Source organism: Debaryomyces hansenii, assembly GCF_000006445.2.
Source record: "Debaryomyces hansenii CBS767 chromosome G complete sequence".
In the NCBI taxonomy this organism is placed as follows: domain Eukaryota; kingdom Fungi; phylum Ascomycota; class Pichiomycetes; order Serinales; family Debaryomycetaceae; genus Debaryomyces; species Debaryomyces hansenii.
This window is the reverse complement of record NC_006049.2, coordinates 700,694-727,822: the sequence shown is the minus strand read 5'-3', so window position 1 is coordinate 727,822 and position 27,129 is coordinate 700,694. Positions and strand designations below refer to the sequence as shown.

Sequence of the window (27,129 nt, the reverse complement as noted above, 5' to 3'; positions counted from 1 at the left end):
TTATTACCTTTCGTCTTTCAGAAGAGCTTCTCTATTTTCCATTACTGTTTTTCGAAGGATCTGAATGTTTCGAGGCCTTTTCTAAGTTGGAAGACTTGTCCGATGCTACTAAGTCGTCAATAATTTGAGATGCCTGTGAAAAAGAAAATTGTCCTCTAGCATCCTTGATTAGTTCTTCCATCTTTAACACATTCTGTGGTCTCTCTCGTTCGAATTCATCTCTTACAAATTGTGCAAATTTCAAATCGTTGTAAGTCACTCTGTTCCCTGCATCATGAGTAGTTAACTTAATATTCACTTTGTTGTATGTTGTATCTATCGAAGGATGATGTTTCACATTATCCGCGTGGTATGCAATCAGATTCAAGAAACTCCATGTTTTAGCAAACGACTTGAACTTATAGTCTACTTCAAGCCGGTTTTCGACTGATCCATCTGCAGCTAAGCTACTTCTAATTTTCCAATAATTCTTATGGCTCCCACAGTTCAATCGGGAAATTTGTTCTTCCAATTGTTTTCCTGCTATAACTGCTGCTTTCCTTATCGTTTTAGAACTCATTATCTGTATGTTGAGGTTACAATTTCTACTTCTAAGACCGTATCTTCATTCAACCGTCTATATGAATGTCGTATCTATCTTGCAGTTTTGATGTCGCATTTTGTCATAAACGTTTAAAATCATCTCCATAGATACTTCCGATTAAGATAAACATTGGGTTACGTGTCAGATGGTGGTGTATTCGTTATACATAATTCATTGGCCGGAAACTCATTTAGACTACCTGCGGAGCGAGTTGTTATTGCATAGAAGCTATAATAATAGTTTGCCGGATCAAACGCTAGTCTTGCAAAACTTCGAAAATGCATACAAAAACCTACTACCGGAAGAAAGAACACCTTTTATTCACAGTCGAGGTATAAATTATGTGTATATGAGAGGAGATAATGATATTATATTGATAGCGGTTACGAAGAAAAATATCAATGCAATGCTGACAGTTGTATTTTTGCATAATTTTTATGGAATTCTATTTCATTACATATGTGACATGGCCAGAAAGCAGAAAACCTCTCAAGAAGATTTAAGGATCGGGGCCAAACTAAGTAAGGAAGTGATAATGGATAGTTCTACGTTAATTTTTGAATTGTTGGATGAGTGCATGGATTTTGGAATTGTTCAGGTGACGGATTATAAGATTCTTCGAGAATATATTAAAGTTGAAGCCAATCTTCCTAAGTTAGGTCATTATGGGGAACAAAGGGATGAGTACTCATCTGAATCAGATATAGAGGTTGGCGATAAATCTGACCACAAGCGTAAACAAGCTAAGGATAAAATAAAGAAAGTTAAATCAACCCATAATCAAGCGGTCAATGCTGATATAATAGATACAGACACTTCGTATATTAATACTTCTGTATTAAGAGCAACATCGCTGGCCATTAGTTGGCGGCCGAAAGGTATTTTCTACCCCAAAAACGAAATTTACATCGATATAATAGAGAACTGTGAATTTCTATTTAGTCTAAGCACAAATTCCATCAAAAGAAATGAAGTTTACGGCAGATGCTTAGTCAAATGTTATCTTTCGGGGATGCCAGTTTGTAAATTGGGATTTAATGAAAAGTACATTTCAGGAATAGATAATGAAGACGAATATATGATATATGAAGACCCAAAGAATGGAGACACGGTTAGATCCGATAACCAATTGAAATTGGAGGATAGTAACTTGACAGTTGATGGTGATGATGAAAACCTAAGCGAAGACGGAATTGAGGAAGGTCTTGATGATATTAAATCAACTGTTGAGCTCGGAGATGAGGATACTAAAACTACGGACGATATTGTCAGTGAGAACATTCCAAACGAAAATCATAGAAAGAGAAAGAAGAAGAACCATAGGATTCCTATACGAAATATTCAATTCCATCAATGTATAGAACTAGCTTCTGTCTATAAGGAGAACATTATTAACTTCATTCCTCCAGATGATAAATTTGTACTCATGACATACCATGTGGAGCAACAAAAGCAGAAGCGTAAGCTTCCCCTTATCATGGTAAAACCAACATACCGAATTCTTAAACTGTCAAATAAATTACAAATTATGTGTATTCTTTCCACAAACTTCAAGAAAAGATTACACTGTCGTAATTTGATAATTAAAATTCCTATAAATCCACATTTGATTAGACTTGACCATGAGGCTAATGAATTCAGCGACGGAATGAAGTTTAAGGCTGAAATAGGTAATGTTAGTTATAAGATTGATTCTTCTGAATTATTCTGGTATGTTGATAATGTTAATGGGAAAATAGGCGCCATGAAAATGATGGCGGAAATGGCATTAGCCTCAAAAGATAACGATACATTAACCCTGGAGGCAGTACAGGACTCGCTTAATAATAAATATATGCAGCAGTCTGATGCGATAGAAGATCTGGATGATGATACTGAGGCCAAGGAAGATCTCGATAGATATTACGGTGTCAATGGCGCAGTTTCATCTTTGTCTAAGAGAATCCAAAAGCTGATAAAATTTTCACAAGACTTTAACCATGTGAAGTGTTCTTTCAATATTCCAATGTTATCTTATTCTGGTCTTAAATTAACTTATTTGAAGGTTGCAGAGGAACAAATGAAATATACATGCTTTCCATGGGTCAGGTATATCACCGAATCCAATTCTGACACTCACAGCTCAAATAAGGTTGAGGATGAGAGTCTTTCTACTCGGGATTGTAATTATAATTTTGAATTGGGTCTCAATTGTTTTCAGTTTGTAGATTAGTGGTTCACATGGTACTCTTTTTATTGCCTACCATTTATAGAGTGAATAGAACTATATTTATTACGAGTAATTTTGGAAATGTAGCTAAGTAAGTAATTTGGTGGATATTGTAGAGGGCAAAGAAGACATGCTTGTATGATATTTGGATTGGTTTGTTACAAATCTGGGGTAGATCTCATAGGGACCGATATCGCGACGATACAAATATGTTGATAAAGAATGGGCATCATGACGAAAGAATTTGCAAGTATAAAATATTCTTTATGCATTATATTCTTTATGCATTAATTGGTTACCAGTAATTGATATGATTCCATTAAGAAGCAAAAAGATAAGATTCTCGAGTGCCTTACTTTCATTTAGAAGATCAGTGCAATCTAGTAGTGATCCACTCTTATCCGATCCCTTTCATGACCACAAAAAAATGGTCCGAGGTTCCAATAAACAATTTCCAAAACCACATTTCATTTCTTTCGATGTATTCGGGACATTATATACCCCAAAGGCCCCAATAGCTCAACAATATCATGTAGTTGCAATGGAGGAATTTGGGATAAATAAATCGCTAGAGTCGATTGAGAAGGAGTTCCCAAAAATATACTCCGAGATATATGAGAGATATCCTAATTACGGGAAGCGATCATCAGACATCAAGAATTGTGATGAATGGTGGCTGGAGATTATTGTTAAGTTGTTCGATTTACCACATTATACTAAAGATGAAACATCAGCCAAATTATGCAGAAGACTCTTAACCTATTTTACTGGGCGTGAAGCGTATATGGTATACGACGATGTTATTCCTACATTGACCAAGTTGAAAGAAAACAATATTAATCTAGTCGTGTCAAGCAATTCTGATCTTCGTGTTATGGAGATATTGAAAAACTTGGGTCTCATGGACTTTTTTGCCAAGGATCACATATATCTCTCGTACGACCTCGACGCTTCTAAGCCCGATAAGAAGTTTTTCGATAGTGTGTACCAGCGTTTCTTGGCCTCCACATTGGAAACACCCAGTGATGTCAGCAAACAGTTATACTTGGAAAACTGTTGGCATATAGGCGATAGTGAAGACAAAGACTTTCTCGGTCCAGTTAGATCGGGATGGAACGCAGTCTTACTAGACAGAGAAAATACTAGTCAATTCCTTATTCATTCACATTCCCCCCAAAAACCAATAACTAAGTCACTTTTCGCTGAGCATTCGGATGAAGGTATAAACAGCCCCGAATTGAAGGTCATTGCTAACAATAGAGTGGTCCTCAGAAACTTGGATCAGCTATTAGCCATATTTGGGTTGCACGATTAAACTCTCTTGCTAAAACTAATCTTCCAATCTCAGTTTATAAATTTATCTTCATCAAGTTATAAAATATGCTCCTCCATCCTACGCTCATGTTTTCTACACTCTATATGCCGTAAATGACTACCAATGCTGAAGTTCTGAAGGCTTTTTTGCATTCTTGGTATTTTTAGGTCATTAGATAGTACTGTATATAATTTCATAGCCTTAAAATTGAGGCATTGTTTAGTGTTGATCTTCTTCGTAGTAATAGAAACTGGCGGTTATAACAAAACAATTACATTAGTTAATGCAACTATTGAAAAACATTAACTGTTACTGATAGTTTGTTATTAAAATCCAAATCATTATAAATATTAACGGATCAATCTTTTATCTGATATATTTGATTGGACATAGGGAGTGGAAGACCTATATTTAGAAATTGAGAATAAACACAATCACTACACCAATTAAGCAAATATGAGGTTCACATTCCAAAATAATTGGTTCAGTATAGTTATTTTGTCGATATATATCTCGCTTACGGGTGCACTTAATCTAACTGCGGGAGATAGGGATTCTGTGTGTGAAGCAGCAAAATTCGTAGTTCAAGGGGAACTCAATTATTACGAAGGTATCAAATATGGTGGGACAGTAGGCATGTTTGCAAGTCCAAACTATTGGTGGAATGCTGGTGAAGCATTTGGGGGATTGTTAGACTATTACACATTTTGCGATAATGATAACAAAACATTGAAAAGTTTGATATATGATGGTATGTATCACCAAGCCGGTGAATCATTTAATTACATTCCATCGAACCAGTCCATGGTAGAAGGTAACGATGATCAAGGTGTTTGGGGTTTGGCTGTAATGGAAGCAGTCGAAAGAAATTTTACCGATCCAGAGGACCATAGTTGGTTATCGATGACGCAAGCCATTTTCAACACTATGGATGCCAGATGGGATACGGAGCATTGTGGAGGTGGGTTAAGATGGCAAATTTTTACCTGGAATTCAGGTTACGATTATAAGAATTCTATTGCTAATGGATGTCTTTTCAATATCGCTGCTCGTTTGGCTAGGTTTACCAGAAATGAGTCGTACGCCAAAGTTGCGGAAAAAGTATGGGATTGGATGGAAGAAGTTGGGTTTTTGACCTCCGAAGACGATGAATTAGTCCTTCATGATGGTGCAAAGATTGGTGATAATTGTACTGATGTCACCGACAAGAAATGGTCTTACACATATGGTATATTTATTGCTGGATGTGCATACATGTACAACTTTACTGAGGACAGTATATGGTCAGAAAGAGCCACGGAAATCATCGAAGCGTCCAGTTACTTTTTCAAGGATGGTGTTATGTATGAAACGACATGTATGCCTAATCATTGTAATAACGATCAAAGGTCTTTCCATTCATTGTTTGCACGTTGTCTTGGGATAACAACTGTTTTGGTTCCCGAGACTGTTTCTTTACTTGAAGATAAACTTGATAAAAGTGCGGAGGCTGCAGCACAGTCGTGTTCTGGTGGTGATGATGACATTACATGTGGCGAAGATTGGACGCATTCTGGGTGGGATGGAGTGTATGGATTAGGTGAACAGATGTGTGCCTTAGAAGCAATGCTTGCTACAATAGTGAGAGAATTCCCCGTTTACACCAAAGATAACGGAGGTAGCTCAAAAAGTAACCCCACTGCAGGAACCAATACTGAAGATGAAGTTAACAAGAACGTTTTGAATATTTCTACAAAAGATAAGGCTGGTGCTGGTGTATTAACTGCGGTTGTGTTAGGAATTGTATTAGGTGGTTCTGCGTGGATGGCCATCTGATTTGTACATTTCAACCAAGCATACTTTATATTATAATCTATGTAACTATAACCAATACAAAATCTAAATAGTCCATAGTATAAGTCATAATTTGTCTAAGGCTTCGATTGTAGAAAATGTTCCATTTTTAGTTTTGTGATATTTTATTCCTTTGCTCGCATCTTGGCTTGAATCTTGATGCTTGAACAGCTGGTTGCATTCAGGAACTGTTCTACAACTATCTGAAAAGTCCTCAATTAACCATATTTCCTTTCACGCAGCATTTTATAGCATTTTACTTAGCATATTGAAATGGTGTTGTTCCGAACAATAAATAGGTTTGCTAATCCTAATGGTGGTCTCGGCTTACCAGTAGGAGGAAGAAGAAGAAGATTGTTTATACCACCGTCAACCAACCAACCACTATTTAGTTATGGTGGAGGTGAGGACCAAAGGTCATTCCTATCATTAGGGGAGAGTGGTTCCGTTCTTACACATACTGAGAACGAAATTAGTGATACTGCCAGTGTGAGTACATCGAGATCATTACCATCTACACTAAAGTCTACAAATGAAGACCAAGAATCATTCCATAGTTGGTTGTTAGAAGAGCACCAAAGAAGGTATTCCGCCGCGAACTCGGAGGATGATGAGAATGATGAAGATGGTTGGAGTAGAGGCAGTGGAAGGTCTCGTAGCCTGTTAAATTCGTCCTCCCGTAACTCACATTCAACCGGAAAATCGTCGTACAATGAACTAGAAGATTTTGCGAACTTGCAGACTACATTTGCTATTGAGATGAAGATGTTAATACGATACGCATTTCCATTGATTATTACCTTCCTTTTAGAGCATTTTTTCTCGATAGTCTGTTTACTAGTTGTTGGTCATATAGGTAAGAATGAATTAGCCGCAGTATCTTTAGCCACTATGTCTTCTACTATTACATTTGCTATTTTTGAAGGTATTGCTACAGCCTTAGATACATTATGTCCTCAGGCATATGGTGCTGGTAATTATGAATTAGTGGGTATTCATGTTCAAAGATGTATAATGTTCTCATTGGTGGTGTACATACCGTGTGGACTCTTGTGGTGGTATTCAGCAAGCGTCTTGAAGTTTATTATTGACAGCGAAGAGGTTTTACGTTTGACAAGTTCATTCTTAAGAATTTTAATACTTGGGGCACCAGCCTATATCATATTTGAGAATAGTAAGCGATTCTTACAAGCTCAAGGAATTTTTGAAGCAGGAACAGGAATCTTAGTTATAAGTCTTCCAATTAATGTCCTATTATCGACATTCCTCGTATGGAATAAAAACTTTGGCTTAGGGTTTATCGGTGCACCAATTGCAACTGTTATCAACTTTTGGTTTATTGATTTTTTACTAATAATGTACGTCATGTTTGTTGACGGTGATAAATGCTGGTATGGAATCGCACCGATGAAAGAAATATTTCAACAATGGGGTAGTCTCTCACACTTGGCAATTCCAGGCATTGTCATGATCGAATCGGAGTATATGGCATACGAAATCATGACATTATTTGCATCCTATTTCGGTACTACTGAATTAGCAGCTCAGAGTGCGGTACTGAGTATCGCATCTTTATCTTATATGGTCCCATTTGCTATAAGCATTGCTGCTTCTACGCGTATCGCAAATTTTATAGGTGGGCAAAACATGGCGTCTGCCAAAATGGCAACTAAAGCTAGTTTAACTTTATCTGTAATCGCAGGAAATATTAACTTCCTCATTTTATTTACTTTCAAAAGACAAATTGCCAAGTTATTTACAAAAGATGAAGGTGTTACTGAATTAATTGTTGCCTTATTTAATCCATTGGTCGCTGTACTAGAAATCTTTGATGGGATTGCATCTGTTGCAAATGGTGTTTTAAGGGCGCAAGGTCTGCAAAAGATAGGTGGAATAATTAATTTCTTTGTTTATTATGCTTTTGCCATACCTTTAGCTATCGTCCTAAGCAGGGTTGCAGATCTAAAGCTACTTGGTTTGTGGCTTGGTCTTGGTAGCGGGATGATTTTAATTGGTCTAAGCGAGACCTTGGTGATATTTAATAGTGATTGGGACAAGATATTGATGAATGCTGGTTTAATGAATGAGGCATATTTAGATGTTGAAGAATCTATAGAAGACTAAATATTATGCATCGTCTTTCCTATGAAAGAACATTTTCCATGCCAAGCAATTTTTACTCATAACATGTGTATTATTGTAACGAAGTCGTTACTTTCAAAATGTATATTTAATCTAGGCAAGCAATACTATGTAAACTTTCAATTCCCATAGCTACATGAAGTTTCTTAGATAACCATGTAGAAACCAGTTCTTTTCTACACCAATAAGATTACACAAGTCATTTCATCCCTATCCGCACTCAAAGATGCTATATTGACATAATTGTTACAGTATTGTCTATTGGTTGATGGATTACTAGTTGATTACTAGCTAAATGGTAAGACGTGCATTCCTCAATTCACCCTTAGCGCGATTTGAAAAAATTGAACTAACAAACAATCGTTGAACCAAGTGTTTAAGATATTCAACCATACGTAAATAAGGACATTAACTTGATCAAGGGTTATAGTATGAGTGAAAAGGATACAAGTATGTATGATATTTAAATTATGAGAAAAAATATTCTGTTCGAATAAGCAAACTAACAAATTGTATTAGATTCGTTCAAGGCACTTCTTGATGATATTTTCATTGTGTTCCAGAAAGCAGATCAGGATACGCAAATATTGACTAAATCTACGCTTCCAGTCGACTTCTACGAACCAGATGCAAACAATATTGTTGCATCGTACGTGAAGTATATTAAGGACAACAGCACACCCAAAACGACTAGCATTTCAGACAAATATGGGAATAAACAATACAGCACATTTTACGAAGTGTATCATGATATTAAGACAGTAGCAGCATCTAGAATTCAGAAATATAAGGTTGGATCTGCCAAGTATAAGGATATTGATTTTTTCTATAAATTTACAACGGAGTTGCTCTTGAGAGAATCGAGTAGATTAAATCTTGCAGTTTTCCACGCAAAGAAAGGGAATGAAGATGTGGTGGGTCCATCCGAGTTAGAGACACAATTAACGGAAGACTTCAATAAAATTTCTGTGAGCTACAACTTGACAAATGGTGAAGTGGTAACGTTTATTTATAAATCTGAAGAACCATCCAGTTCAATGCCACCACTCCCAAATGCTTATCACAGCCCATATCCCCAACCACCACCACCACCTCAAAAAATCAAACAACCCTTATTTTCGTCCTTAACGGGTAAATCAAATTTGGATCCTCGTTCTACTATTGTTCCAGACCCGTTCCTCCTTTCAAAAGTCATCCCATTAAATAGAAATGCCACTCGTAATAACTCCACATTAGAATCATTGTCACCTGCGATATCGAAGATCCCACCTCCTACAACACAACCTACTGAAATTTTATCTAATTTCTTCCATCCAAATTGGTATACCATCCATGTTCCAACCTGGCTCACATATAAAAGTAAGACTTTGAAGCCACAAGTGGCATCAAGTTTGTTGAAACATCAACGTGAAGATGAATTACGTCTAGTGACCAGGAATGATGGCTTCGTAATGTCGTTTGCTCCCACAATTGATCTGAAAGTCTCCGTTGTGTCTAATGAATTAAAAGGAAATATCTGGTTAAACCATCTTGGCTTTCAACAAATACATGACATAAAAAAGAAGTATCTTGAGAACATTAATAGCGATACAGGTATGGATGTTGATGTAGTTCCGGATGTGGACGAAGAGGATAACGAAGATATTGAGGATATAAAAACCACGCCAAGTGAGGATAAAGGTGACATTGACATGAAAAATTCCGATGATATAGGTACTGACTCCCTGGAACACAAAGAAATCAATGTTGCCGATTTAGTTCAATGGGATCCTATAAAAATCGAAGAATTAGAAGCTATGAAAGAAGAGGAAGAAATTATAACTAAATCGCCCCGTGATTTACAGAAGCTTGTTTCTACGAACTTATTAAAGTTAAATAAATTACGTCAAGAAAGGTACTTACGTAGTAATCCGACTAACTTATTGGCACCTTCCAGAAATGAAATTAAATTATATAATAAAGTTTCCAAACTCATTACTTTATCTATTGAGTTGAATAATGTTAATACTGGAAGTCTAGCTCTCAAATTTAGTAAAAGATTACCTGTATTAATGAGTGAGTATGCTGGTACTCTTCCAGGGCTTCCACCATCCAAATCGGTCGGTACGACTGGTAAATCTACAAGGTTGCCTAGTATTAGAGGACCTTACAAAAAGAAGAACAGACAGTGAAGTTACTATTAGTGTTTCGCCCTTCATTATCGTTAAACTGTAATTTTAGATCAATTGTTTAGCTAATAAATATACATGTATACATAAACCCTCTACACAAAGCTATATATCTGCACCGTTTGCAAATGCATAAATCAAGTAAAGGTTCAAAAACGAGATAATTAACCATGTTAAGCCTGCAGCTATAGTCAAGAAATGACCATTTTCAAACGTTATCTTTCTAACATGTACAGATTGTGGGTATGATTCATCAGTATTTAAAAGAGCCGTATTCTCATTAGCAAGCTGGTTCAGATCACTCGTGTCATAAACAACCATAAATTCCTTTTTACAAGTAAACCAAATTAAAGGTGCACTAACAACTGGTAGAATAAAGCTCAAAACAACTTGTGACGAGTTCATTATCTTGGAGATCCCTTCACGACCTAATATAATAATAACAACCAACACAGGAATTATAGCTAGGATACGTGTAATTATACGTCTAATCCAAGGTTTAATTGTCCAGTTGATAAAACCTTCAGAAACAATCTGGCCTGCCATAGTACAGACAATACCTGCACTCTGACCTGCAAACAACATAGACAATGCAAATATTAAGCCCGCTGCTGGTGATATATAATACGACAACATCTCATATATGGATAACAAATCTGCATCTTCCGCATCAGGCTTGCCATACAAGGTACTGCCAGCAACAATCAAGATGGCAGAATTGACGAAAACGGCAATCAAAAAGAGCGATAAAACCAATTCTATGTAGGAATAGTTCAAGCAATATTGGATAGCACGATATGACGGCCTATATTTACCAGCCAAACTACTACCATCCGAAATGCTTCTAAATTTGCTCGTCGTAGCAGGGAGTTCAGGCTGTACATCTATCAATTCTCCATCGACTTCGTCTTGTTCAATGAGAATTCCATTTTGAATATCGTATTCTTTGAGCCTTGATTGAACCAAGGCAGAGCCCAAGAATAATGAATGAGGCATAACTGTACTTCCGACTATTCCACAACTCAAGAAAAGTGCATTCTTTTCTCTAAATATTTCCATATTCATTGGCAAAAATCCTTTGATTATAGAACCCACAGCACCTTCCTCAAAATCACATTTGAATAATTCTAGAATAAAACACATACAGGTTGCCAACACTAACACTGTCACCATAATTTCAAAAAGCCTTGTTTGTCTCATGGTACCATCTTTATGATACGCCATTAACACAATCAATACGTCAATTACCGTAATAAGAACACCATACACCAATGGAATATTGAACAATATTTCTAAAGCAATGGCTGTTCCTACCACCTCCGCCAAATCGGTAGCTATAATAGCCAATTCTGCACAAGCGTACAACGACAAATTCAATGCATATGGCAAGTTCATACGACACATTTCCGCTAAATCAAGACCCGTTACTGTTCCCAATTTCACACACAAACATTGCAAAACCACTGCAAACAAATTCGACATAAATATTATGAACAACAACTTATACTCATACATTGCTCCTGATGAAACCGCGGTAGAATAGTTTCCTGGGTCCATGTATGCAACAGAAACCATAATTCCTGGCCCAATAAATGATGCATATTTCCTTATTATTTGACCGCTTCTCTGAATTTTTGATTGGAATATATCATTGTCAATCATTTTACTTTGCAATTCGCTTCCTATATTGTATATCTACTGTACCTACTACTAAACATAAAGCAAGGTACGTGATAATAAACTTGGAATTCGCTTCTAGTACCATTTTTCCAGTTCAAGATTATATGTAGGTCATTTTACAATCAACAAAGGCGACAGCCACCCTATGATCAAGCGATTTTCCATCAATTATATGGTCCATATATACCGTTGATAGCATGTTGACATCCTACTTTCTTCGATTCAATTGAATTTCAATTTGTTGTATCGATCTGCCAAAAGGTCCAATGTAGCAGTATCTACAATAAAAAGTTTCGCAGCTGGTAAGTATACACTTAAACCATAATACCACGCTAAATAACAACATTCAAAGCATCATATACACCTGCACTCTACATGATTGTGTACTTAAATGTATCATCATCCGTTCATATACTTTTTGTCTTCTAAGAAACATTAATCCGTGTCCTTGTATAATAAATTCGATGCATCATGATTGATTGTCTTTCTTGTATTTCTTTGAGGCAAATAGAAGACAGCGCTTAGAGTAATTGATATTTTCTATATATACAGCCAATACTATTAAACACGCATACCATTACAATAGTTGCAGCCGTATTGGAACCATTATAAGACTCCAGACTAGTAGCAGATGAATCACGTGCTCCCTTAGTCCGACATGGAATTGAAAATTACCAAATGGTAAACAAATGGTATTAGTCTACATCGACATTGCATCATAAGGACAACGAAAAATGATACTTAAACGGAGCCCGTTGAAGATTTTGCATTCCGGGATACGGAACTTGAAAATACCAGGTCAGACAGTCGGTTTTGCTGGTTTAATGAGCAGTAGTAGACTAAACCCTACCATTGCAATAGCACCTGCCAACACGGGTACATTCGAAAAAAAGCCAGAACAGGACAGTATAATGCTTGAGAAGGATATATCGCGTGCTGAAAATGTGACTAGTTACTTAAATAAGTATAAGGCGTTGTTTCGAAAAGACGTAATAACAAATTCGCAGATTGACACTTTCGAAGAAATCAATGACTCAAGTCAAAAGCAAGTGATCAAGATTGGTATTATATATGAAGATGAAGTCGTGGCGGAAGAGTCTAAAATTATTGACAGTATACTTTCAGACCCATTATCCTCTGGAAATGAATCTTGGTTCTCTGGGATTGTTGAAAGGTCTCGTCAACATAATAACAAATTCAAATATGGGTTGGAGAGCGAACTCGGACCCCATGACCGTGGTATTCAAGAAGAGTTCAAGGTTCCATCGCCAATTTTGAATTCTATGTATAGACCCTCTTATATGAAGTCAACAGATGAGGAAATATCAAATGATATTGAAATATGGGAAATTAATGACAAGGCCCAATTGGTCGACAACCCTAAAATGTGTCATTTCTACATCAATGTTACTAGAAATTTTACAACCACAATTCAAGAATACTCTAAACTGTTACAAAACCACATATTATTGACAGTTGTTGATAATACAGAATACTCGCCTAGCTCAACTGAGTCTACGCCTATTTCAATAGATATGACAGCCGAAAACAACCAGCATATAATAAAGATTAACTCCCAATTAAGTTTCCATGGAATAAATCAGTTTCTCAAGTACGACACTGAAGTATCCACACAGTACCTCCAATCATTGATTCACAGTAACATATATGAACTATCAAAGTGCATTGGAAAATTCCTGCAAACAGAAACATTATGTCTGTGGTTACTAAGCAATATCAGTACTAATATTTCAAAGTATAATATAACACCAGATGCAATTACTGAAGTGTATTCATCGATTAAATCAGACGTTATCCCTCGATTCAGTGATTCCGTTCATTCAGAATTGCAAAACGTACTTATACCTAAAACAAATACATATTTCAAAAGAAAATTGAGATGGTGGAAATTGTATTTGAAGAATGATAATGTTGAATACGACCTCAAGGACTTTTTCAACGAAAATTTTATGGGTTCAAGCATAGAGAGTTATAACTACGTTCGAGGAAAACTTGTATCCCAAATGCAGCAACACGAGTATGCACAATATCAAAACAACACCGAAATCACAAATCCTTTATTGAAGATGAAAAATGATCTTGTGAATGAAAGGCTAATGACTGAAATTCAACCTGTTGTTTATTCCAGTATCGGTCTTGCATTTGTATATTACCAATTGCCCCTTTCAATTTTATCATTCCTAGCATACCAATACTTTGAATTTACATCAAGTAGCGCAATTGCCATTGCGTTGTTAGGATGGGTTGTTGGATTCAACCAAGTGTCTAAACAATGGGAAAAATTTACTTATGCCTGGTTACAAGAGTTGTACGAAGACGTGAGAGTATGCATTGGAAGAGACTGTATTGAGGAGGGTCTTCTTAAAGAACTAAATTCACGCTACAATGATGAGCGTAACATACTTGCTATCAAAAACGAGATCTTACAAGGCATTAAAGACTCTAGACATATAGATGTATAATCATATTATTACCTATTGGATATTTACTTAAAATATAATGAATTATGCTACTGAAGAATCGTTTAAATATCGCTTATAAAGCCTCTCACAATGAAGGTGGAGGAGAGTCTTGACTTTTTTGTTTTATCTTTTGCTCTAATCTGTCGAATTCTTTGAGTGCAATCTCTTCTTCTGGGTCGAGAATCTGTATCACTTCTTGAACTCCATCTATGTAATGTTTCATCATCTGTTCAATTCCATTTTTTAAAGTATCTTCACTTGAAGAACATGTTTTACAAGCACCCTGCAATTTCAAAAACACATTGCCGGTTTCTTCATCGAACCCTTTGAACTCAATATCCCCACCATCATCCTGGATAGCAGGTCTTATTCTAGTTTCAATTAATTCCTTAATCATCGAAACAATCTCCAGGTCATCTTCACTGCTCTCTATTTCTCTCTCGCTCTCCTCGATTAACTCTTTCGTAACCACTGACTCCTTCTTCGAGGTCAAGAATCCATCAAGTAAATCCACTACTTCTGGTCTCAATTGAGCCCAGTTAATATGATCTTGCTTATTCACCGTCAAGAAATCCTCCCCCAACATAATAGATCTCACTCCATGTAACTTAAAGAGCTTCAACGCCAATGGTGAATGGATTGCTTGCAATGTGGATGTGAACTCGAATGTCTTGCTTGGAATTGGTAAAATTTGGCATTCTGGAGAAATAAACTTCAATGCATTTGGATTTGGAGTTTCTAATGTCTTGAACGACAAAAACCTCCTTGAAAATATACTTGGAACTGTAAAAGTCTTAACTCTAAACATATTGATTGATTTCTACGAACTCTGAACTTTTATATCGGTATAGACTAATATTATATACTTATATAGCCATTATTAATAATGACTGCTTTCGGGTCCGTGATAAAAAAGAAACGGTTTTGTGTTCTTGTCCCAGATTACATAATCGAGATGACTTTGCTTATATTATAGCCATATAATTGGCCAATATATTATTTGCAGCTATAAGAAGTTCCTATAGATCTTTATAGTACAAGGTAAATAGACGTTTATTGTTGTTTATGCAGATGAAAAGTTAATCGGTTGTATGAGAATATGGTATATCTAGTAAATTTAGTATGATATGTAGGTCTAAGCGATGATTAAGGAATTATTGGTACAATTTTTTCAGTATGATCATCATCTTCTTCTGGCGAAAGAAGCATCGGAACATCTCCTGTGTCTCTTTTCTTCAAGAGAGATGATACACCAGTCAACAAATCAGGATCACGGATCGTATCCACGTCCATGCTTCCATTTGTTTTACCAGTCATTGTGAAATTCACTGGAGTATAGTAGGTACGATCGAATATTACTCTATCTCCGTTCCAGCAGTAGTCTTTAAAGCACTTTTTACATTGGTCTGATTGCTCCAAGCCCCTTCTTTCTTGTTCACGCCTGATAACTGCACAGCCGACACAAGCAGCCCATTCTTCGTCAATTGTCATGTTGGCCCTGGTTGCAGTATCAAATCCATTCTGCACCATGGCTTTCTTTTCCTTGTCAGTGTACATCATCTTGAACGTTGAAGTATTCGTCATGTACTCAAAAGGTCTGTTAGCTATGTAGATGACCACGGGAGGAATAACTCCGTCCTTTACCAAATCCGTCATGTTGGAAGCGTCGCAGCCAAAGAATGTTGGTTTGGCTGTTAAATTTTGGTATAAAAAGTTTTGTTCGTCAGGAACATAAGGGCAAATTTGTGATTTACCATGGTTAGAGAATTGCCTTGCGTATGTTGCCACTAATGATGATCCATTTGACCATGCATCGTTATCAAACGCAAATACCGCATCCATAGCTCTTTCCTTTGTCATCATGGTTGCTAATGGAATAGTTTGTCCACCTAATCCACCATCGATGAGGTAGAGAGATTCATTTTTGATAAGTTTTCCCGGAGTGGCATGTTCAGACCTATAGAATGGATTTGGCTTGTAAAGTGCAACATCCTCGTAGGATCTGGATAATTTGGTTAATACTCGTTTCACTAATGGCTTTAAAAGGAAATTCAAAGTTGTACAATCATCACAGGCTAACGTATTTAAAAATTGATTGAATAATGAGGATGAAGTACCCATAATAAAGCCTGCATTGTCAAAGCCTTCAATGCATGTACCATTTACTGGAACCCCATTGTTCACGTTAGTTCCAAGATACTTAATATCAGTAAACGAATTTATGGATGAATCAAATGAACCCATTTCATAGGGATTAAACTCAATGACAGTAGAATTTTCATCGTATAAAATAGAGTCTGGTTGCCTTGCAAGAGCATTTAAAATAGGGAACGGCATTTCATGGTTTGCAAAACTCTTCTTATCTCTAATATCGGAAAAGGTTGCAGATGATCCATAATCATCCTTACCTTCGGTGGATAGCTGATAAGCTAATGCTCTCGCCCACGCATCTGTTAAGGTTGTGTTGAATCCTGCCTCACTTTTGGATATCAAATCGTATCCAATTCCCTTGCCATCATCGTCTTGCCAGTGATTTAAATGAGTCAAAGCTTCACTCAAATTTGCAGTTAATAATGGTACACTAAGTCCAAGTAGACTAGTCTGATTAACAAGTTGCCTGCTGAAAGTTAAATTCCAAAGATCATTAGGATTATGCATCACGACATCCTGAACCGAAGGCCACTCTTGCATTGCCAACGATCCTAGCAACCAGGCACCACCTGACAATGCACTGATATAAGACGAGCTTTGTAGTATTCCTCCAAGGCCATGCGTATCAGCATTTTCCGTCCTATTATCCAACGCGGCCAACTGGCCAGCCCCAACTAACATCGCCCTATACCCTCCGCCGGAAAATGCCAATCCAATATTTACACTCAGCGACGTATTCTGCCCGAGAAATCCTTCAGCATCAAAGTCAGTTAAATTAGCATTATCTAAATAGGTTATCAATGCTTGGTTAGTTTTCTTTTGTCTTTCCTTGAGCCATTTCTTTTCTTCACTGGATATTGATTTGGCTTCTCTTAATAAACTTTTCTTACTCGGGCATTTAGCCTTTCCGGGAGCGTACCCACCACTAGGTGATTTTGCACTCGCACCAATGGCCAATATTACTATTGCGTATATAATTATTAACCACTTCATTTTTGTTTATCAGACAAAATTCAAACGTTAATAATCATTCCATGAAGCTGCATCTAATTTATAGTGAAGGGCTTTGAATAACGGCTTGTCATGTAAATTTCAAATTCGAACTTCTGCCCCATACTATCGCCCAATAATTACCTAATGAGGATATTAAATTATGTCGCAAGCAACCTTCCTAATACGGTAAACGATTTTTCACCTCGATGAGAACATAGAACACATACATCTAGATTATCTGCACGGATTAGTGAAATAAGCAAGGAGAAGGAATGAATTCGAAATAGGCAATAAATAGAGAATAAAAATGATAATCGAAGATTGAAGACATAACGGTACCCCGACATATAGAAGAAAAAAACGACTTAAAAAGGGCATATTATTATTTAATAACAACTAATAGAAAATAGCTAAACTTTTAAGCTTTAATTAATAAATAAATAATGAATAAATAAATAAATAATGAATAAATAAATAAATAAATAAATAATAGAAATCTAATGTGCTTTATATTGTAGAAGGTTTTCAAAGATCATCTTGCTTTTGGATAATATTGTGAAGCATTTTGTTCGTATCAAACGGATTATCTAAGTACATGTTATGCCCTCCTTGTGGAATTTTATGAAAATCTGCAATAGGACTTTCGGATAGATGGTTGATCTTTTCGGCTAACTTTAAGCCTGCTTCGGAATTCATAAAATCATATTCTCCGTAAACAAAATGAATTCTGAATTCCGAAGTTGGTGAATTCTTGAAGAAATTCGTAAACTTATCATAAAGGGGCCATTTACTGACCGTGCAAGGAGTTAATAAATATTTGATATAAATGTCAGATTGTGATCCAATGGTTGTAGAATTATAAAGATATTCAAATAATAAATAGCATTCTTTATTGGTACCAATAATAAGGTCGTTTTCATGCTGGAAGACTTCTGAAGCTCCACCAAGTTGGGATGTCACCTTATTAACCTTGAAAAGTTTACCATACCTCTCTTTATAATATCTGCTAACTCCCCAAGGTCCTAGCCATCTGAGTAACTTAGGTAAGTAAGGCAATACAGTGTACCAGTTTATTACATGCTTTCCTGTAAGCATTGGCATACGAGTTAAAAAATGATAGGAGGTTGGATCCACGCTAGGTTTGATAGGTTGAGTCTTAATTTCATCGATAGGATTTGTGACAGCATGTACGTGCCTTTCGACCCCAACAGGTGATAATAAAATCAAATTTGATAAATTTTGTGGGTATTTGACAGCATATGAACTTGTCCAATAACCACCAAAAGAATGTCCAACCAAATAATCAATCTTATCGATTTTAGACTCAATACGCCAATTTTCAATTGCCTCAATATAATATTTCTCCATTTCATTTAAAATAGGAATAAACTTGTCTTGGTATTCTTGGAATTCTTCCTTATTAATTTCGTACGATTCAATTAATTTGTAATACTTATTGTATACATTTTCCTTAGTAGTAGGTTCAGGATCATACATCTTTACTGATGGACATGTTGGTATTCTTCCGTTAATGAGCGATGATGTGATTTTTGGGTTCGATGACAATCCGAAAGAAATGTTATCCAAGAAATGGACTTTGTAATTGTATCTCCGATCTTGCAAACTATTAATGATTTGATAATTTCTGGCAAAGCATCCCAAAGATGCACCATAGCCATGTATAAATACAACATGCTTAGTTGGCTTGTCTGAATTGTTATTTATTTCAAAAGAAAGTTCATTCAAATAATTCCCATCATTGTCGATTCTCACTTTCTTATTTTCCTTGACTAAATGAGAGTTCAATTCAGTTGGTAACATCAACTCAGTAAGCTCATCTTGTAAAGTTTGTAATCTACCTGGTTTCAATGACTGGTACCATATTGATAGAGCCAGTTTAAAAGGAATATGTCTGTTTAGCTTACTAGGTACATAAGACTTGGGAACCTTAAAACTAGCAAATCTTATTTGATTCACATGTATCTTCAGCAAATTTTTCGTACTCAACATCATTAATTAACAGGCTCCTGCGCTATATGTCTATATCTTTCTGTCGATGTCTTTCTATTTAGCTTTGTATAAATAATTCAATCTTCAATCTGATTGAAATAATTTTTAACCGAGCTCGAGTGAAAAATTCATCTCGTATTTCTACACTTCATGATACATTTCCGGTCAGCTTATTTTGCAACTACTTCAAAATTTTATATGAACAAATTGAAAATTAGTTTAGTAATAAATAGGAATAAAAACACGTAAGAACTAAATAACTAAATGATTGTATCACTATACTTTTCTTTAGAGCTACCGGATGTGTAAGCGATTTTTTGTTCTAAACCCTCGTGAATAGAATGACCAGTCAATTCTTCTTCAAAATCTTCGACGTACTGCCACTCTTCATACCAGCCCTTCTCAAAAGGACCAACACTTGGAACACCTTCCATTGGAAAGAAATGACACAATATTGCGTAAACCAAACCAGATGAAATAAATCCCATGAAAAAATTTAAATCATACACTCGAGTGGCTCCAATCGGTACATGATGAGTATCTGTAGCCCCGACAAACCCAACAATGTTTGGTAATATACCACAAATATAGGCAACATAAGCCCTCCAATTACAGCCGATTTTGTTAAACTTATAAAAGGATTCGGAACTGGGATTTTCTGGTGCAAAAAGTGAGTAAAGATGTGTTAATTTGATGTATCCTCTTCTAACATAATAATAATCAATAGCAACCACACCAGCTATAGACGAAAGGAATACAGAATATGCTGATAAATACGTAGTGAATTTAGATGAACTTGAATTCAACCTCCAAGGAAAAATAACCAATGCTAATGCAGCACATAAGTATCCTCCTCTTCTAATATTCAAAAACCTAGGCAAGATAGCAGTTACATCCGTACCAAAACTTAACGAATTAGCTGAAATGTTTGTACCTAATTGAGCTAATGCAAATGCAATACTAATAAAGAAGACACCTGCTCGATTACCAGGAGTATAATCATTTAAGAAGTTTGAAAGAACATCCAATGGGGACCAATATGTCTCACCATACATAACTGTGGACGCTGAACTAACCAAAATACCAATTAATGAGGTTATCGAAAAGCATAATGGAATTGAAATTGTATAAACTAGGTATTTCATTCCGAATGAAGGTTTCTTCGCAAAACGAGAAAAATCTGGTGCATTAACAATCAATGTTGCGAAATTGGCAATGGAATTCATGGTAGACTGTACAAATGCCCATGCCAATGCAGATCCTTTTATTGTCGCTTTTTGGTGAACAACAGGTCCTATACCACCAGCCTTTACAATTGTCCAAATTAAAAAGCCGATACCTGCAAAAGGTACTACGTATGCTTTGAAAGTAAACAAGTGTCTAATCTGGTGTGGGGGAAACCAAAGTGCTGGTAAGGAAAGCAACCAGAAAAGGAAGAATGAAAGAAATTCATATGTAGTCAAGCTTTCATCAAGCTGTTTGTCCAATTTCTTATCCAAATTTTGACTGAAAATTGATCTCAACATAAGTCCAATACATGGGCCAGCTACCATTGCCTGAACAGAATACCATATGCAGCTCATAACGACTCTATTGATAATGGGCCACAAACTACCATATATTCCAAAAGACGATCTCGCGGCAACTGGAAATGAAATATGATAGAATATCCCAACTCTCGCACCCAAACTCACGAAAATACCAGCCAAACCATATCCTAACCATACGGTTAACCACGTTTGCCACCATGTCATTCCAGCTTGTACCCCAATGGCTGCTATTTGCCATGTATTGATATTGAACGAATCTGCAATCCAGAAGAACACATAATTGAACCACGACCATGTTCTTCTTGCTTCTTCCACGGGTCTCAAATCATAATTGTAAAGAAACATCTGTTGAGTCGTCAAATCTCCCTTCTTCTGGACCTGGCATACACGAATTACCTTTTGCCAAAACGTTTCATCCTCATCATTGCTAATGCTATTGTCCTTTCTGATCGACGATTCTTCGTCCAGCTGGTTCGAAACTACTGTTTGTACTTTTATTTTCTCTCCCATACTATATATCTCGATCCAACTAGAGTACGAAAATACTATCTCTGTTCATCATGTTCTTTTTTTTGCTCGAGGAAGTGATGATTATATATATATGTACAAAAAGTGCTCCTAATAACAGGGGTGCGTTCCCCAACCGACTTCTCTTCAGATTAAGCTATAGTCTACGAATAAAAATTAGCCGATTTAGATGGTCGACATCGCCGTCGCTATTTCGCCGGACCGTTAATTATAATTAAGTTTATGATACGCCCGTACTGGCTGATTCCAACTGAAACATGCAAGGTGCTTATCTCTCGACTAGTTGCGAAGATTGATCGTCATATCTAGACAATGTTACACAAAATCAGTTTTCCTATTATCATCCAATAGCTATAATGGATAAGAATTAGAGATAAGATTACCTCCTTATTAATGGGACATGAATGATACGGAAAACGCCCTCTGTGTAACGAATTTCACAAGCTTAATTCTTGCTCCCCTGGCGGAAAGCATGAATTCTAGCAGTGATGTCTGAGAACATACTGCCGTGTAGTGGGGTACATTCAGTGCTCTGAGCAATCGCAACAAAAAGAAACGGCTAAGTAAACTAGAATTGAATGAGATCTGTACAGGTACGGCGTAGAGATTACACAAGAAGAAAAAAAAGACTCCGCGACGGGGAATTGAACCCCGGTCTACCATGCGACAAACGGTAATTCTAGCCACTAAACTATCACGGATGTTTTCTTGAAAGATAATGTTTGCTGAAAACTATTATTTGTTGATATAGACTGGTTCTAGAGAACTTTATTGGTATAGAGAAGAAAGAGGCAAAAAGGAGGTTTAGGGCATAATTATGACAATGGTCATGGCCTTGAATGTTTATATGGGTATTTTGTTACGATACTGAGCACAAAGTGTCACCGGTGTGCTTTTACAACTTGGTGCGCATTTGAAGATTAATTTATTGTATCTTACAATTACTAAGATAGTACTTCATTAGCTACATGTCTTCGGTAGATGATACAGAATTTATTAATCCTGATGAATTGATAACGTATATATTTCCAGATTTCAACGCTATCAAATATTTTCAACGGGACTTCATTAATACAAATGAATTCCATTTGCTTGAGGAAAATGTTTCATCGGGTTTTGATATCTATTTGGTAGAGCAATGGGTACTTAACAGGAAGATCGGTACTATAATATCAACGTATACTGGTAACATGGAGTCGAAGGTGGCAGTCATTAAGTTGACGGTATTGAAGAAACCAGTGAAAAGTTATCCACTTCGATTCCAGGAATATTTGAATGAACTCATGCTTAATCATGCCAAAATCAAGAAGATGGATAACGAAATACAAATGGCTCCTAAGGAGTTACTATTTGTGACGAATTCAGCATCTTTGCCATCAAATCTCAACTTGATTACTATACCCACTGGAGATATAAGACTGATGGAGAATGATTTTATTGTGAATTCAAATTTGAAAAAGTTACACTGTAGTGGGAGATCGTTGTCATTATTCACAAATAAAATATCTGGTGCAAATGAAGACAAATTTAGGCATGTCTATAAGATTTATAATCTTAAAGTGCCCATAAAGTTTGCTATAAAGGAATTAGTGAATTTGATACAGATGTGTTTGTTCTACTTTGATCTTCTAGACGCCAAGTACTGCGATGGATTACTTTGTAATAAGACAGAAGAAAGTATTAGTGAGTGGTGGAATTTAATTGGTTTACCCCATTATAGCTTCAAGCCTAATATCAGGAATGGAATATTACCGTCAAGAACAATAGCTGCGGTAATTAGTTTGGTTTTGAGTGTCAAAATAAGACTTCAGATGGTTGGAGGTTGTGATGTACCCAAAGATCCATTTGATTTTGAAAACTTTATGCTTTCAATAGGTCAATTCCAAAGACAATTTAAATTGGATAAGCTGAGAAAATTAGATTTACAGACGTTGAATAAATTATTTACTATCACTAACGCAAAGATAATACCTGAGAAATCTAATTTTAACTACGATCATAATGATGAAGTTCAACCTGATAATTCAATGAATCCTTCAAATTTGAATTCTAATTTATCATCTCCGTATAAAAAAAATAAGAATTATTACAGTAAAGAATTCAAGAAATTTACCAATGTTGTCAAAAATACAGTTCAGGACCATATCATTGCACCTAACAAGGACAGTGATGATGCTTTTCAAAACATGAATCCCAAATCAAGTGGTAGAATTAGAAATAGAATTGCAAAACTAGCTGACAACGTAAGTCCATTGGATGTTGAAACTTTGGACTTAGAAGTATTAGTTAAGAATTACCTCTGTGGTAAAGTTTTACCCAGATTATGGTTTGGTACTTATCAATCTATCCCATCCGATCTACCAGATTCCCTTCAACCTCCTCAACTGGGACATCATCATCATCGTCATCACAACTCGAATAATGATTCAAAGTCTTACAGGTTTATAAGCTTAAAGGATGCAATTAGCCATACTCAAAGTTTACCATATTATACAAATTCATCGTCATCTGTTCCGGACGCTTCAAAATATTCTCGGGGTTTCAACAAGATGAAACTTGGTTTACAAAATCGAAAGCTTCTAGTGTCAAGCAACACACCTAAAAAGCATAATTTAACATTACAAGTAGCGGCTGATAATAATGACGGCAATAGTAATTCGCAAGGTAATTCTACGTCGATGTTGGATTCATTTCTCACTCCTGATGATATTTGTCCCCAGTACGAAGGTAGAAACGATGAATCAAGCACACATTCTATAGCAAACCAGCATTATATCTCAAAATTCAAAACAATTTTAAACCGGAGGAATTCTTATCCATTTGTGGTTCAACAAGGTGAGATGAATCTTAATGTCATTGGATTTTCACGCCATGATATTGAACCAGAAAATAATAGATTCCAGTTGCAACGTAGCTTGAGTTGTTCATTATTAGAAGATTACTTTTGTTCCAAATCTGAAAAGCCAATTGTCTCAATTGATAAACTATCATCTAACTACTTAAACAATGTAAATAACCTAGTTAAAATTGAAAATATTGAGAAGAATAATAACGATTCATCCACAGATTTAATAACTACAAAGAAAATCGAAAATTTATACAATAAATTGAATCATGAGATCATTACATTTAATCATATGCATAATCAAGTAATTAATAATAAGAATAGGATCCTTGAAGGTGATTTAGTCAACAGTCTAAATTTTAATCTCGATGATTTATCAGCAACAATTGATAGATTAGTTTATGAGACTAGAATTGTTGGAAAAAGAATCAATGAATTTGAGGAAAATTCTAACTTGCTTGACAGTAAACTAAATACACAAAGCATGAAAAAGCTATCCAAACTAATTGACAATTTGATCTATCTGAATCGATTCAATCAAACTTTTGACGATATGAATGAAAAGAAATCTATTATTTCAGAATTAACTGGTGAGGATCCTAAGGAATTAAATTGTACCGAAAATTCACTGTCCAAGGGAGACAACATTTTGAGGATCTTGATTATTTTCATCTATGAATTCTTGTCGTATATTTTCCAAGTCTTCAATCTTGATAGAAGCAAAATGAATTTTGATAGGATCAGTCAAACGTGGAAAAAAGTTGATCCAAATAAAAAGTACATCAACAAAATTTATTCTATCATAGGTAAGGATCCCTCTAAGACTTCACTTTCAAAAGACTCAATCAAGAAAAATAAATCATAGTTATATATTAAATGCCCTGTTTATAACTTGAATTAATGCATTAACCTGTTCCTGGTACTCAGGCGACATCTTCAGTTCACTATTTTGTAAATATTCTACCGATCCGTTTAACATTTGCTCGACTTTCTCTATACCGTCATTCAATTGAAGTAGGTTTGATTCAAGAATGCCTACAGTTGGTTCAACCAAATTATCGGTGAAATGCTTAATTCTTGATTCAGCAAACTTTCTCTCATCATTTCTTGTCGTTTCCTTCCTTTCGAGATATTCTTTGACGCTTTGCATTATATCTTCGTTCAGATCGATTAGTTCCATTAGCTTCTCATTCAAATACTCATGATTTTGCAAATCCATTACCCGTTCTAGCCGTTGCTGCTCCAACACCCGTATTATGTATTCCTCTTCTTCCTCTAGTGACCACTCCCGTTTTACCTTCTGTTTCTTTGGAACCTCCACCTCTTTTGTCTCATTAGGTATTAGCTTTTTAGTCAATCCTTCTAGTGTCGCTATATGATTCGATGAAGTGCCAATTTGTGAGTTCACAGATTGAACAAGATCCGAAATTATCTTAATGGTTTCATCCTGCCGTTCCATCTTCCATAAGTAACTTTTTCAGTAGGCCTCTTACATCCGATTAGGCTATGGTAGAACATAGGAAGTAATCTTTTGATACCTCTATTTCGAGCCGGGTAACATAAACCTCGAAATTCCAAATCAACAAGATTTATTATAGTGAGCTTTCTTAACACGTCTTTTAATCAATCAATTGATAAATAGGCATTATCTTTATATCTAAATACCAAAGTAACTGTATATCATTCCCTGGGTGGATAAATTGTGTTAGAAAAATAATTCGTTAGATAACAAAATGGTAACAATCGGTAATGCACATGATGATTTAATACACGATGCTGTATTGGATTACTATGGGAAAAGATTAGCTACATGTTCGTCAGATAAAACAATTAAACTCTTCGAGGTTGAAGGAACCGAAAACTACAAGTTAGTTGAAACATTGATTGGTCATGAAGGACCAGTTTGGCAAGTTGCTTGGGCACACCCTAAGTTTGGGTCTATATTAGCCTCCTGTTCATATGATGGGAAGGCATTGATTTGGAAGGAACAACCAGAAACCCAGCAATGGTCTATTATTGCTGAGCATACAGTTCACCAGGCCAGTGTAAACTCGGTTAGTTGGGCACCTCACGAATTGGGAGCCATTTTATTATGTACTTCTTCAGACGGAAAGGTTTCCGTTGTTGATTTTAACGATGATGGTACTACTTCACACATAATTTTTGATGCACATGCTATAGGAGTTAATTCCGCATCATGGGCTCCATTATCTAATAACAATACCAAGGGTAAGGATACTAATTCCATACGTAGGTTCGTGACCTGTGGTTCTGATAACTTGGCCAAGATCTGGAAGTTCGATTCGAGTAAAAATGCATATATTGAGGAGGCTGTCTTAGAAGGACACACTGACTGGGTTCGTGATGTCTGTTGGTCTCCATCGATTTTGATTCGTTCATATATTGCTACCGCATCTCAAGATCGTACTGTTTTAATTTGGTCTCAAGATAACAACGGAAAATGGCAAAAACAATTATTGACCGAGGAAATGTTTCCAGATGTATGCTGGAGATGTTCTTGGTCATTATCAGGTAACATATTGGCTGTTTCTGGTGGTGATAATAAGGTAAGTTTATGGAAAGAAAACCTACAGGGTAAATGGGAGTCGGCTGGTGAGGTCGAGTAGATGCTTGGTTAT

General features: G+C 36.0%; 15 protein-coding genes and 1 non-coding gene across 16 annotated transcripts; 8 read left to right on the top strand and 8 right to left on the bottom strand. All coding sequences in view use genetic code 12, as the record gives it.

The window, feature by feature from the left end:
• Positions 1 to 31: 31 nt before the first annotated feature.
• Positions 32 to 559, bottom strand: DEHA2G08668g (DEHA2G08668p; the record flags this gene model as incomplete). Its single annotated transcript, XM_461924.1, has 1 exon — positions 32 to 559. One exon carries the CDS (start codon positions 557 to 559, stop codon positions 32 to 34), a length of 528 nt encoding a protein of 175 aa, XP_461924.2.
• A 169-nt stretch (positions 560 to 728) lies between these two features.
• Positions 729 to 2,795, top strand: DEHA2G08646g (DEHA2G08646p; the record flags this gene model as incomplete). The annotated part of the gene is made up of 1 exon (XM_461923.1): positions 729 to 2,795. The coding sequence occupies one exon, from the start codon at positions 729 to 731 to the stop codon at positions 2,793 to 2,795; it is 2,067 nt and encodes a 688-aa protein (XP_461923.2).
• Positions 2,796 to 3,102: 307 nt separating this feature from the next.
• On the top strand, positions 3,103 to 4,107 carry DEHA2G08624g (DEHA2G08624p; the record flags this gene model as incomplete). Its single annotated transcript, XM_461922.1, has 1 exon — positions 3,103 to 4,107. The coding sequence occupies one exon, from the start codon at positions 3,103 to 3,105 to the stop codon at positions 4,105 to 4,107; it is 1,005 nt and encodes a 334-aa protein (XP_461922.2).
• Positions 4,108 to 4,563: 456 nt separating this feature from the next.
• DEHA2G08602g (DEHA2G08602p) lies at positions 4,564 to 5,922 on the top strand (the record flags this gene model as incomplete). Its single annotated transcript, XM_461921.1, has 1 exon — positions 4,564 to 5,922. The coding sequence occupies one exon, from the start codon at positions 4,564 to 4,566 to the stop codon at positions 5,920 to 5,922; it is 1,359 nt and encodes a 452-aa protein (XP_461921.1).
• Positions 5,923 to 6,213: 291 nt separating this feature from the next.
• Positions 6,214 to 8,064, top strand: DEHA2G08580g (DEHA2G08580p; the record flags this gene model as incomplete). The annotated part of the gene is made up of 1 exon (XM_461920.1): positions 6,214 to 8,064. One exon carries the CDS (start codon positions 6,214 to 6,216, stop codon positions 8,062 to 8,064), a length of 1,851 nt encoding a protein of 616 aa, XP_461920.2.
• A 449-nt stretch (positions 8,065 to 8,513) lies between these two features.
• On the top strand, positions 8,514 to 10,253 carry DEHA2G08558g (DEHA2G08558p; the record flags this gene model as incomplete). The annotated part of the gene is made up of 2 exons (XM_461919.1): positions 8,514 to 8,532; positions 8,602 to 10,253. 2 exons carry the CDS (start codon positions 8,514 to 8,516, stop codon positions 10,251 to 10,253), a joined length of 1,671 nt encoding a protein of 556 aa, XP_461919.2.
• Positions 10,254 to 10,355: 102 nt separating this feature from the next.
• DEHA2G08536g (DEHA2G08536p) lies at positions 10,356 to 11,912 on the bottom strand (the record flags this gene model as incomplete). Its single annotated transcript, XM_461918.1, has 1 exon — positions 10,356 to 11,912. One exon carries the CDS (start codon positions 11,910 to 11,912, stop codon positions 10,356 to 10,358), a length of 1,557 nt encoding a protein of 518 aa, XP_461918.2.
• A 752-nt stretch (positions 11,913 to 12,664) lies between these two features.
• Positions 12,665 to 14,413, top strand: DEHA2G08514g (DEHA2G08514p; the record flags this gene model as incomplete). The annotated part of the gene is made up of 1 exon (XM_461917.1): positions 12,665 to 14,413. The coding sequence occupies one exon, from the start codon at positions 12,665 to 12,667 to the stop codon at positions 14,411 to 14,413; it is 1,749 nt and encodes a 582-aa protein (XP_461917.2).
• Positions 14,414 to 14,498: 85 nt separating this feature from the next.
• DEHA2G08492g (DEHA2G08492p) lies at positions 14,499 to 15,221 on the bottom strand (the record flags this gene model as incomplete). Its single annotated transcript, XM_461916.1, has 1 exon — positions 14,499 to 15,221. One exon carries the CDS (start codon positions 15,219 to 15,221, stop codon positions 14,499 to 14,501), a length of 723 nt encoding a protein of 240 aa, XP_461916.2.
• Positions 15,222 to 15,559: 338 nt separating this feature from the next.
• DEHA2G08470g (DEHA2G08470p) lies at positions 15,560 to 17,557 on the bottom strand (the record flags this gene model as incomplete). Its single annotated transcript, XM_461915.1, has 1 exon — positions 15,560 to 17,557. The coding sequence occupies one exon, from the start codon at positions 17,555 to 17,557 to the stop codon at positions 15,560 to 15,562; it is 1,998 nt and encodes a 665-aa protein (XP_461915.2).
• A 525-nt stretch (positions 17,558 to 18,082) lies between these two features.
• DEHA2G08448g (DEHA2G08448p) lies at positions 18,083 to 19,570 on the bottom strand (the record flags this gene model as incomplete). The annotated part of the gene is made up of 1 exon (XM_461914.2): positions 18,083 to 19,570. The coding sequence occupies one exon, from the start codon at positions 19,568 to 19,570 to the stop codon at positions 18,083 to 18,085; it is 1,488 nt and encodes a 495-aa protein (XP_461914.2).
• A 257-nt stretch (positions 19,571 to 19,827) lies between these two features.
• Positions 19,828 to 21,627, bottom strand: DEHA2G08426g (DEHA2G08426p; the record flags this gene model as incomplete). The annotated part of the gene is made up of 1 exon (XM_461913.1): positions 19,828 to 21,627. The coding sequence occupies one exon, from the start codon at positions 21,625 to 21,627 to the stop codon at positions 19,828 to 19,830; it is 1,800 nt and encodes a 599-aa protein (XP_461913.2).
• Positions 21,628 to 22,274: 647 nt separating this feature from the next.
• Positions 22,275 to 22,346, bottom strand: DEHA2G08404r. The gene has a single exon. It is a non-coding gene; the product is annotated as a tRNA-Asp (tRNA).
• A 267-nt stretch (positions 22,347 to 22,613) lies between these two features.
• Positions 22,614 to 25,355, top strand: DEHA2G08382g (DEHA2G08382p; the record flags this gene model as incomplete). Its single annotated transcript, XM_461912.1, has 1 exon — positions 22,614 to 25,355. The coding sequence occupies one exon, from the start codon at positions 22,614 to 22,616 to the stop codon at positions 25,353 to 25,355; it is 2,742 nt and encodes a 913-aa protein (XP_461912.2).
• On the bottom strand, positions 25,356 to 25,949 carry DEHA2G08360g (DEHA2G08360p; the record flags this gene model as incomplete). Its single annotated transcript, XM_461911.1, has 1 exon — positions 25,356 to 25,949. One exon carries the CDS (start codon positions 25,947 to 25,949, stop codon positions 25,356 to 25,358), a length of 594 nt encoding a protein of 197 aa, XP_461911.2.
• A 274-nt stretch (positions 25,950 to 26,223) lies between these two features.
• On the top strand, positions 26,224 to 27,117 carry DEHA2G08338g (DEHA2G08338p; the record flags this gene model as incomplete). The annotated part of the gene is made up of 1 exon (XM_461910.1): positions 26,224 to 27,117. The coding sequence occupies one exon, from the start codon at positions 26,224 to 26,226 to the stop codon at positions 27,115 to 27,117; it is 894 nt and encodes a 297-aa protein (XP_461910.1).
• Positions 27,118 to 27,129: the final 12 nt, after the last annotated feature.